The 12421-nt window shown below is 37.6% G+C and overlaps 1 protein-coding gene across 1 annotated transcript; it reads right to left on the bottom strand.

The window, feature by feature from the left end:
- Positions 1–755: 755 nt before the first annotated feature.
- On the bottom strand, positions 756–12117 carry LOC139972083 (organic anion transporter 3-like). The gene is made up of 9 exons (XM_071979001.1): positions 11475–12117; positions 10599–10829; positions 9499–9695; positions 9110–9352; positions 7736–7870; positions 7184–7269; positions 5528–5636; positions 4933–5005; positions 756–3947 (listed from the first exon to the last, which is right to left on the bottom strand). Exons 1-9 carry the CDS (start codon positions 11775–11777, stop codon positions 3594–3596), a joined length of 1731 nt encoding a protein of 576 aa, XP_071835102.1. The 5' UTR covers positions 11778–12117; the 3' UTR covers positions 756–3593.
- Between the last annotated feature and the right edge of the window lie 304 nt (positions 12118–12421).

Below are 12421 nucleotides of genomic sequence, written 5' to 3'. Positions count from 1 at the left end.
ATTAACTGTGTCTGAATTTTCGAAAATTTCCTGACCACCATTCTCCATCATACTTCCCTCTACTTGTGCGATTTTGACCGGTCTGTTAGGGGTTGAGGAAGGCTTTTCTATATTGGTTGTCCATAGATGACATTTTTTTGCAACATTATGGGTATGTTTTGAAGTGAGTTTATTCAAGAGAAATGTGAATTTTCAAATTCTGAACAAATAATGGGCTTAAAACCTTCAAAAGTGGGGTTGTCGGGTATTGTGGGCCGCGACGTATAGAAGCACCTACAAAAGCAAATGATCCACAGGACATGCGATGAGGTCGAACATGATGTGTGACTGGTGACAATCTTCAAAAAGGTTATTGATGGAAAAAAAACCATTGGGAAATGCTTGGTTCTCAGGCAAAAAGTTTACATCTGGTTGGTCATTTTCAAGCCCGAGAAGTGCCATTTCCGGTGATCTGGGGGCTATCAAAACCAGAAATTTTCGTGTACGCTGCGCGCCAACCGATGGTGGCGCTCCGTTTAGATAGTAATTCGCGCCCCCGGGTTAGAAAATCTTGGATACGCCCCTGGTCAGTAGGTTACCGTTGTCAGATGCGGGGGGGGGGGGGGAGGGGGTGTTGGCGGGTTCATGGTAAGGAAGCTGATGTAAATGTAGTGAGGTAGGGGATTTATCAAAGGAGGTGCACTCATAACGTTATGACTAAGAGATTACATCACTCGTGGGAACACACTGAGCAAAAAACAAAATAATTAATTACTCTGTTATTCTCAATATCAACTCTCAAAACACCTTTTAGTAATCCCTTTACTCCACTTAGTAAAACTTAACTCATATGTCATACTCAAGACACAAAATGATGGGCCCAGTATACACCGTTTCAAATAAACACTCAATAACTTGTTCAACCCTTTCCAAAAATGCGAAGTTACAATCGTGTGATAAAAGAAATAATTTGATATAGTCGCAATAACTATTCTACAAGTTTCAACTCGTAAATATTTGACCAGCGTGTAACTTACAGTAACTTGAATAGAACACACGCACAACTCATATGTATCATAATATATGAGAATTCAACATTTAATGCAGGTGAAATATTCTTTTAGCATGTCAACGTTCCTTGTAGATTCAGTTTGCACTGAGAGATTTTCTAAGCAAACCATTTAAACCATCTTAAAAAACATAAATATTTCGAGATGACCTAAGTTTAAGTCATTATATCTAAGTTTCAGTATTTGAATGGCCTTTTGCGTAACAAATATTGTACTGATTACTTTAATCACGCGTTCTGCAAATCCTGTTCGTCCATATATCAAAAACTACTGAAATATATGGTCGTTGCTTTACATATGCGTGTCTCAGTGCCTTTATGAAAGAAGCTAAAACTATCTGTTCCTTAAGATATCGCCTATTTATAATCAGACTATTTGCCTATCTATTACTAGTTCATTGTTAGTATTGCTTATCCCTTCAATCACGCGATCCTTTTGGCATTCTTTTGTCTCTTCATTTCCGAATGACTTTTTTTTACCAGCTGCCCTACAACTTAAAAACAAAATTATTCTAAAATACTTCCTACAAGTGCTTCCCATGCAATATACATCCAAAAATGCTTCCTCATATGCGTCGTGAAATACATTTTAAAATGATTTCCTAAAATTTCCCAGAATACGTCTTCATTTACCCCCTCATTACCCCGCCCCTTCAAGATAGGTGCGAAAACCCCATACTTTACTACACATATACAGTACAAACCAAAACAAGGTGACCACATTTATTAATTTAATCTCGTATATACGATTCACTGAAGTCTGGCTTCACTGTTCCAGCACAACTTTACAAAGGCCCTCTATCACTCCACCCATTTCTTACTTCAGTCTCTGTAGACTCTGACTTTACTCGGGCTTTATCTATGTAAATAAAGGCTTCTATAGAACACGCTGATCTTTCATATTTCATACTTATCCTACGTCCTAGATAATCCGAACTATAAGCAACGTATAAACGTGACCGCATGAACCCAAAACATTAAATTTTTGATTCCGTCAAGAGTTTTGAGGAGGAGGAGGAGGAGGGCGAGGAGGAGGAGGAGGAGGAGTAGGGCGAGGAGGAGAACTTTGCGCTGATAGCGCTACTATTCTTATAATATTTAGTTCCTTTGTATCCTCAGGAGTGGCACATCTCGGTCTCTCTTTGCTACTTTTCCACACAGTTTGTCCTCAGACTGTGAACATATTCATATTAAGTACATTCTGTCTGTTGTTGGTGGTGATATGTTTAGTGGTTGCAACTAATTTTGTTGTCCTATGAAACCCTTGTTACCCTTTGTTAACTCTTTGTCACTCTAACAAGGGCGGCGGAAGCACTTTTAATCTGGGGGGGGGGGGCACCGACCGGGGCACCGACATCAAAGGGCACTTTGCAGAAATTTGATTGGACAGATGCAGCCTTATTTTAGTACCCTTTATAACTCTTATTTTATTTTCATTTTTGCGTAACACATCACTCCATCAACGCCCCCCCCCCACCCGCAAGGAAAATATGCATACTAGCACTGCAATATCCAATGTGCAAATTGGGAAAGAAGGAAAAAGTTTTCTTTTGAGACAAAATGAGGTGAAATCATGCCAGTTGCTAATGTAGGAATCTTCCAAATTAGAGTTTAGTTCTTGTTAATATCTAACAATTGTTTTCCCATTCGCAATAGCTTTGAGTTTGACCCACAGAAATTAATTAAAAAGTCAGCGGCGTAGCCTGGATTTGCAAGGTTGTATGCACGACTATCTGAGCGGAGCGCCACCATCGGTTGGCGCTGAGCGTGCAAGAAAAGTTTTGGTTTTACAAACCCCTCAGATGGCCGGAAACGGCCTTCCCGAGTGTTCATTCTGGTTCCCTGGCCTCTTGCTAACTTGAGACACCTCAATTTTCATGTAGAAAAAAGGGCACATTTTTAACCTGAGGAAAAGTGGGGGGGGCACGTGCCCCCTGTGCCCCCCCGGTTCCGCCGCCCTTGCACTCTAACGGAAAGAGAAATAGATTAACAGGTTCTTAATTTAAGAGTAGGCAAGTCAGTTTAAATTTGTTGGGATAGATATTTTCTTTTAAGGCAGCATGCAAAGTACATCCTATAATAATCGATAATCAGGCAGTTATTTTACGACGCTTAAACGACTAAGAATGTGGAAGAAGCCCGCAAAGGCTTATGACTTACAACTTTCACTTCGGGTGGCTTCTAATTTAACATTTAAACCCAAATTTGGAATATTTTTTGGACGTAGTAGTGAAAGATGGAATCCCACCCAGTCAAAACAATGAAGTAAACATGCATCAACAAAAACAGATATTTTCTGTTAATGTACATTAACCGCTGCTTGCTTCAATTGAACTTTGGACCAAAACTTTCAGCCTTCGAGTAAACACATGTCGAAAACAACACTGACACGTTACCAGGATACTTAGATTAAGTTTCTCTTTCAAATGCAGAAAATAAATTTACATCTGAACTTTACTTTCCAGCTGTCCTATCCATTAGTACTTGTAATCAATCGCTACGGCAAAGGACCAGACATTATCTCCATGTAAGCGACGACCCTTCCTCACATTTGAGTATCCTCTTCAAAGCCAGCATTCTCTCCACCTCCTTCTTTATTGATATGCTCATCATTTATTCCATTCATCGTATTTTCGTTTGGTCCTTCTTCATTTGCCTTATATTTCTGTAATTTCTCATCCATTTTACTTTGGTTATTACTTATTGACACGTCATCATGAGGTGGTTGAGTTTTTCTGAGACGTGAAAAAAGTCTTTTGGAATCGAATAATATTTGAAGATCTTCAGGAGTCTCAGGCTGGACTGTATTCTTTGTTTCTGGTAAATAAAGACAGAAAATGGCTGCCAGAAAAGCGGATGCCGTCATAATCATGAAAGAGAGATCGGGAACAAACTTGTCCTGTTAAAAGAGAACAGATTATTTAGGTGTCAATAGAACCTCAAATATATTGTTAACAAACAAACTAACGAAATGTATGATATTTATTGGCTTTAATTTATACAATCATAAAATAAGATGTATTTACCTTTTCAAGTAGAACTTGCATTCAGATTTGGTGGAAACACAAAACATTTTTAACTCGATGATTCCCATATCTTATAAGCTTCTTTATGAAGTATCAGCTTTCTCTCAGCTTGGATTTTTTTTATATTATAGTATAACAGTTTAAACATGCCATTGTTTATTTTATCACAACGATATTACAAATGAATGTATACTTTGATCATAAAGTAGTACACCATAGTGTGAAAGGAAGTCTTCTATAGGTAGCCTTCGGGATTAACAAAGCAGAACACTCACATACAGGAAGAAAAGAGTATCAAAATAACAAGGTATGTATAGTTTTAAATACAAATAGGCTAACACACACACAACATAGTTTTAATATGAGATTCATCTGAGGGATATTAGCAATGGTACCATTTTGTTTTCTGTGTTTTCAATAATTTGCAGTATTCTTAGTTTTGTAGGACTAATTGCGATCGCATTAGGATAGTTTCATATGGATATTAGATCGCAAACACTTAAAAGAATAGTTGAAAGATAAATTTATTAATTTATGATTCTGTACAATCCGCTCTTATTGCATTAAACTTTTGAGGTCAATCGAAACATTGTTTGTAGTTAATGATTCTTCTCATTTAATAATCTTCTAGAAGTTAACTTTTAATAGAATAATTACTCTCAAATTTCAATAGAAACAGCTGAAGGACAAAGGGCAAATGCAGCTAAGTATCCCAAGCGTTACGTCCATATTTTGTATAAGTTGTGACCATTTAAGCAAAATGTGTCATGATTGATTGCAATCACATCCATAAATTATTCCAAATATCAATATAACTAAATTGAGTAGAACTTTTGCGACTGTAGGCCATGGACTTACCAGATAAATGAGTATAGGGGATAATATGCTTCCTACGTTACCAATCAGCTGAGCAAACCCCATTCCAACAGTTCTATAAAGAAAAGAAACGTCGGCTCATTAATTGTAATTATCCATTACTTTGTTTTTACAACGCGTGTTGCAAACTTAACAAGAAACAAAATGTACGGTTATACATGGTAATTGTAAGCAATATAGATATTATCTGATTTGTTTTCGAATGGGAATGAGTTTGAAAGAGAATATGAACATGTACATTAGCCTTGTAGTATAGCATCTAAATGACAGAACCTTGCAGATTAAAGAACGGTTCACCGTGGCTTTAGTCATGTTGGTGATAAAAGAGGAAGAATATTTGAGGATGAGAGATTTCCACTCCTATTATGTTCGTGATAATAAAAGGGTTATCCGTGCTCGTGAGGATGGTGAGTGTTAGTAATAATCTTCGCAACGATAATAGATCCAGTTACCCACGTGACCGTGGAATTGTGCTATTTCTGTAATAATGAGGCAATTTGACCCAAGGGATAGTTTACCGAAATATGCTATAGGCTAGATATAGAACGTGTTTAATCGGATTGTTTTACAAACTTACCGTAACGTAGTTGGAAATAACTCTGTGTTCGCTAGATTTATTGCTGAAAATGCACATACTATTAAGAACTTGCCAAGCAGGGCTAGAGAGGTTTTAAGCCATCCATCTGCTGTTTAAATGCAAAATATTCCAAAAATAAATAAAATTGTAAGAAGTTGTATGCAGTGTTACTTTAAAAATGGAAAAGTTTGATTTATGTATGGTATGTAACACCAACAAACATAAAGGCATAGATGAAACGGCAATTAGTCACTAGAATACGTACGAAACGTGCAGCCTTCAATACCGGCATTCGACCCCTGCCTCCCGCTCTATATGCAGCTACTCTAACCATAGGTGCTGTGTACAGTGACTAAATGACCGGAGTTCTACCCCGGGCCTATACCACTCTTTATGCAGCCACTCTAACCATAGGTGCTATGAACAGTGACTAAATGTCCAGAGTTCTACCCGGGCTCATATACCTCTCCACGTGCAGACATTCTAACCATAGGTGTTATGAACAGTGACCTAATGTCCAGAGTTCCACCCCGGGCCTCCCGCTCTATATGCAGACACTCTAACCATAGGTGCTATGAACAGTGACCTAATGTCCAGAGTTCTACCCCGGGCCTATACCACTCTTTATTCAGACACTCTAACCATATAGGTGCTATACGAACAGTGACCTAATGTCCAGAGTTCTACCCCGGGCCTCCCGCTCTATATGCAGAAAATCTAACAGTAGGTGCTATAAACAGTGACGAATTGTCCAGAGTTCTTCCCCGGGCCTATATACCTCTCTATATGCAGACACTCCAATCATAGGTGTTATGAACAGTGAAGAAATGTCCAGAGGTTCGATGACAATCATGGCAGTCCTTCATAAATACATTATGTGCCCGCAATAAATACATTATATGCCGATATCGAAAACAGGAAAATGAATATATGCCGACATTAAACGGTGTATATACCGGTATTTATGCCGGCATTAAATAGACCAATCACATCAGCAGGATTCTCACTTGTTCATCTGATCTGATCGCCGCGCCAACGTACATCTTACGTTCACCGCACCATTTTGCAGTCTTGGAAATGTTTCTCCATAAAAATGTGAATAAAATCCCTCCTGTTGGAAATGCTATCTAAGACTTCATTTAAGTTCCGTTGAGGTTACGTTGAATTTCCAATTCTATTTAATGCCCGTATTAATTATATTTAATGCCGGCATTAATTCTATTTAAAACCGGTTTATAACAAGCTCAAAATTCGCTAATGTGAATGGCCTATTTAATGCCGGTATTAATACTATTAAATGTATATATACCATTTAATGTCGGCATATATTCATATTCATGTTTTTGATACCGGCATATAATTTATTTATTGCGGGCACATAATGTATTTATGAAGGACAAAATGCTTTTTATGTCCGCATATATTAGAATTAATACCGTTCTTTAATGTGTTTAATACTGGCATATGAAGCTGCATGGTGATTGGCTGATAATTAATGCCGGTATTAAATAGAATTAAATACCGGTAATAATTTTAATTCGTACGGACATTAAATCAGCAATTATTTCCCGTATGGCCTACCATACACGTGGAAACGTCTTAGATGGTCGGTTTCACTACATGAATTCAAATCCCGGCTTGGTATATTTCACTTACCAACATCGTCTGGTACAACAATTATTGCTATCATACAGACTCCGGAAGATACCAGGATCGAAATAAGAGGGATTAAAGTTCCGAATCTGCAGACGAAAAGAAGATGAAGTATTTTATGATGACTTTTCTCCAACACGTGTTCAGGTATTTAGCTACATGTTATACAGTTGAAATGACTATTGTCCATGGTGTGGAAAAGCTAAGCATTTATAACAGTTGAAAAAACTTTTTGACATTATTCGTGAGCGAGTTAACTGCATTTTAATGCAGTCTCTGTCGTATACGAAATGTCAGGCTTAAAAAAAACTGCCTGTAGTGCGGCGGTCCACACACTGTAGGATATTGGATTTCGGAGGTCGTCGAAACACTAATATACACTGCTCAGAGCATGCCTGCGTGCATTTAGTTCAAGCTTACTTTCGAGCATTCTGATCATCGATTCTGATGGGAGGCGATGTAGTAGTTCGTGGCTTAATCCTCTCATGGAAACTAAAGCAGGTCGTGCCTGTGCAGCTTTGAGTCATACAGAGAAATTATACCAAAAATACGTACCTTTTTATGATAAATAAAGGTGCAATTCGAGCTGGTAGTTCAACCAGACTACTGAGGAAGAAGTTAAGGTACGGATCACCAGCCAGGGTACCAGTAGTTAACGCAAAGCCGAAATATACCAAAGTGTACGTTATCCTGCCAATACAAAGAATACTTTAAAGCAACAACGTAACAAAGTAGTCTTCCTGTATATATAACACATGTAAATAACCAGGATGGTTAGACGATTATTACAGAACTTGGACGGCAACTGTTTAATACCTCCATATCAAGACCATTATCTCCAGATCAAATGCAACCGTACAGATTAGTTCTGCGACAAAATTCATATAAGATAAAACTATAAACCTAGACTACATGCACTTACAAGAATCGGGGGGATTTTCTTATTGTCATGAAATTTGTAATAACTAGCTACTCTCACCTTTAAGTAATGAGATGGAATTGCGATATTATTAAAAAAAACTCCAGTGAATCGAATGGGATCTGAAATATATTTCTGTAATTTTAGTTGAACATGCAACCTCTTGAAGTAAACAAAATTCTCTAGACTGAGTGCTACATGGAATTATAAGCGGGAAGCAATAACCTTATAGCCTATACTTTGCATATCTCCGAGATCGATGCAGAGATCGGCTTCGCTGAGTTCGAATGACTAGACTTTGAGCTGATGACAGCATTATTCCACAAAGACAGATAGAATGACGCACTATCAGCTGTATCGGTAATTATTTATAAGTAGGTCAAACACTTCATCCAATTATCAACACCTTCGTTAAGAAATATCAATAGGATATGTTTTTGCTTCTGAAGGATAAATCATGCATCAGAAGTACGTTATTTTGTTCATGGACTTTCTATAGCATATATTCTTACAACTAATCATAAATGTGAACAACAGTAAATTCATTAAACACAATAATAGTTGTAATGAGGTAGGACCCGTGTCACAATTTCTTCAAAGTGCAAAATCTTTCGACAACCGAGAATTTTACCAATAGCGATATTTTCATCATGCCAGATGTTTTATAATGTGATGGCAGACAAAGATTCGTCAAGCAGAATATATCGATGTGGGGGGTGGGGGCGCTGTCCTATATACGTAATTTGGGCCTAATTTCAGGCTGTGTATTTTATCAACGTCGTATACTACTCAGAAACTGCAGGGGCCGGACGAAACCAAAGTTAGCTCTCCGAGATAATTAGTTGACGTCTGCATGAATAGGCTTTTTGTTACTGTAGGATTGGGGGGGGGGGGCGGGGAGGTTACAATTTTTCCTTTACATGATAACCTCAGAGGGTTTTCAATGCTGGAGAACTATGTGATTGGTGAGGATAAGAGTAACATTCTATGCCATTTTGTTTTGTCCTTACCACAACCAGGAAGTAATCAAAGTGACAGCAAGCGTAGGTGGTTTGAATAGTTGTGTGATGGATCCTCCACTCTTCTTGTCTTTAGTGTCAACCTCTGTCTCCTCAAGATTTCTGTTTGCTAGCTTCAACGCGGGACTTGGGAAATCCTTCACTCCGTTGAACTTTGCAACCTTCTGCATACATTTTTCAGCTTCTTCATATTTTCCTTGTGAGAGTAACCAACGCACCGACTCCGGCTGTAACCTTAGGAATTAAACAAACCGCGGTGTTGGTGTTTCACAAGGTGGTGTAGGTCTTTAGCATGACACGATTAGGGATACAAAAGACTGTTAACTTACTAAAAGTATAAAACCGCGGTATTTATGTAGGTTTAATGTAGTTCTTCTTACCAAATAAACCCCATTACTATTATGGTCGGTGCCATCAGTAATGCATGGAATTGACGCCAATCTCTAATCAAATAAGCCAAACCTGACATCACCATCAAACCCAGAGAAAACATCACTCCTGGAATATTCCCGACGATTGCCCGGTGCTTCGGTATCAGATATTCAAATAGCAATACCATAGGTGGTAGTTGAGCTCCCTAAATTATGAGAAAATGGATTCATAGTAATAGAAATTGAACGGTTTAAAACGAATACAACGATACAAGCAAGTAATAAAAAACAGCCAATACCACCAGCAACTAATCAAGTTTCAGATAGGAGTTGTAAAGGTCTATACTTTGAAACAGATCAGTATAAGTAAATACAAATAATGTAGAAGTCTACATAGGCCTATATGCTAATTACTGGTAGTACATGGCAAGTACATAACAAGTATCTTGTAGTCAGAAAATTCAAATTTAATTTGTGCTCAGTTACCTTTACGAAAATATAGTGATTTGGAGATTATAAAAACAAAACAAATACCTTCGTTTTACAGAAATTATGTCACCTTTGGTAAAATACATGTCCAATGTAATTTAATGTCTAACATAAGGAGGATTGTTTGAAATTATTATTCATCGTTTCCAGACTAGAAAGAAAACCAATAGGAACATTTGAGGCCATCTACCATGAAGCTTTAAATAATGAGAACCTCCCCCCAATAGAAGCAACAAACAAACCAAAATCCTACCTATGTCGCCTTGAACGCGTTTAAACGCCGAACGCAGAGGTCAGGGTATTTTAGGCCGTGTTGTTTATCAGAATGTAGTGATATGTGTAAGGACACAGGATATCACACACCATATCCCAGGGCAAGGTGACTATGTTTACTGACATCCTATGGTAACTTTGCTTTGTCATCTGATTTGGTACCACACGCAAACAAAATGTAACATTTTAGTGCAAGTGCTGGCGTTTGCCCTACGTCGTGTCTGAAGGTACAAAGGAGTGTATCTAATTGCAAATTTCACTTACATGAGAAAGAGAAAGGATAATAAACCTTAATTAGAAAACAATAACTGCAGATATACATATTGTATCAGACAACAAGAACTTACCCTGAACACAATGCCTATGAGAAATCTCAAAATGACAAAAGTGACATAGTTTGGAGAGAAAGAGACTGCAATTCCCAAAATGTTGAATATCACCAGGGATACGATGGTGATGGGTCGCCGTCCGTATTTATCTGCAATCGTGCCTGACATGATGGCTCCCAAAGCGCACCCTGCTAGCATAATTGATTGTGAGAGACCTACAAGGCTGTCTTTATCACAAACGAGATCCCACTGAAACAGAGACAAAACGTAGTAAATAAAACAGATTATAAACAAAACTTAGATTCTCTCTTTGGTTTTACGTGCGACAAAAACGTATTTGTAGCATAGCTTCTGTACTTTTCGCTTAGTGTGTGCGACGTTTCATATTTCGATCTACGTTAGAGGATGGTTTCATTTTTTGGCGTGAAATATAGTTAAGGACCAAGATGCAATTTTGTCATATGTTAAAGCATAGACTGTGTATGATACATAATATCACCAGTGCAAAATTCTTTACTACATTTCACCGATTGAATTTGACACATTCATAACAAAAATAAACATTCATTAGTAACCCTATACCACTTGTTCTGCTCTCTTAATGAAAAGTGTGATATTTGTTTTTAAGTTTAGTAGGCTACCTTTATTTCATTCTTTTTTCATTCTTACACATTTCAGCTAAGTATATAGCAGTATGTGAAAATTGCCATACGTTAGACATTCTAGTATAACTAAATTCTTATACATAATTAGCTAAAGGCTGCATTTGAAGCTAAAAAGGGTCTCAAATTACTTAACATTACTGACTAATTCAGAAGGCATAAGTTGGTGTTGAACCAACTTCTGTATGTCTCTATAAACTAAAAATACAAAACAATTTGTTATAGTTCTTACGTCACTGACAATAGAACGACCGTATAACTCTGTGTCATAGTTCCATCCATCAGAACAGGCCATTGTCTCATTCTTCCATTCAGGGTCCACAAATTCTTCACACGATTCATAAACATTGTCTTCAGTTTCTGGTAGGGTTGTGTTTGCACCAACATCACAATGGTGCAGTGGTGTCTCCGCAATAAATACAACACTCAAAATCAACCAAGAAATTTCGACAGCAAGGAAACCAGATATTGTTGAGACCAGAACTTGTGTTCTTCCTAAAGGCTTAGCTCTCGAGAGAGCTGCGTCAATCTCCATGGTGATAGGGAAAGAGTCACAAATATGAAAAGGAGTTATGATTGAAACGTGAATCTGCAAACAACTTGAAACAATATCTATGCTATGACATTAGACCTTCGCAAAGGTGTTATGTATAGCAACACTGTTTTAATGTTGATTCAATGCAGTCACTGATTGGATATATGAACTACTTCAATAATCACCCCAGTATGTATATCAATTAACGGATAACCAACAGCCAAAGTCCATTTTACTCTTCCTCCGGTCATGGCTGAATTTATAGGCTGATGTATATGCTGTGAAAATCTGGCTTGAACGGTAATATCCAGGAAGGCAAGCCATCCATGAATTTTAACAAAAGCGATTAAATCAAATATCTTTATGGATCTTTTATCTAACTATAACTTTAAAAATCAAATTAAAACAAATTAAACAAATTAAAAAAAGTATTTGAAAGGGGCCACTCCAAGCACTTGTGTTCCATTTCATCTCCAAGTTCTTAATAAGTTTACTGGGTGTCACTTGTTATGATATATTTAAATATTTTCAATATCAACTAAATGAGAGGAGAGAGAGAGATGTGTGTGTGGGTGGGGGGGGGGTGGGGCGTGAGGTAGGTAGGAAATAAAGTTATAATTTGAAGTTCGCAAGGGGCCATGTTA

The sequence above is a fragment of the Apostichopus japonicus genome, chromosome 8 (genome assembly GCF_037975245.1).
Source record: "Apostichopus japonicus isolate 1M-3 chromosome 8, ASM3797524v1, whole genome shotgun sequence".
Taxonomy (NCBI): domain Eukaryota; kingdom Metazoa; phylum Echinodermata; class Holothuroidea; order Aspidochirotida; family Stichopodidae; genus Apostichopus; species Apostichopus japonicus.
This window is presented reverse-complemented; position numbering and strand designations above follow the sequence as displayed.

Coding starts and splice junctions, on each gene's coding strand:
- LOC139972083 (XM_071979001.1), bottom strand. CDS start 11,777: ATGGAGATTGACGCAGCTCTCTCGAGAGCTAAGCCTTTAGGAAGAACA. Junction 9,353..9,498: donor ATAGTAATGGGGTTTATTTG/GTAAGAAGAACT, acceptor TTAATTCCTAAG/GTTACAGCCGGAGTCGGTGC. Junction 3,948..4,932: donor CCCCTATACTCATTTATCTG/GTAAGTCCATGG, acceptor CTCTTTTAACAG/GACAAGTTTGTTCCCGATCT.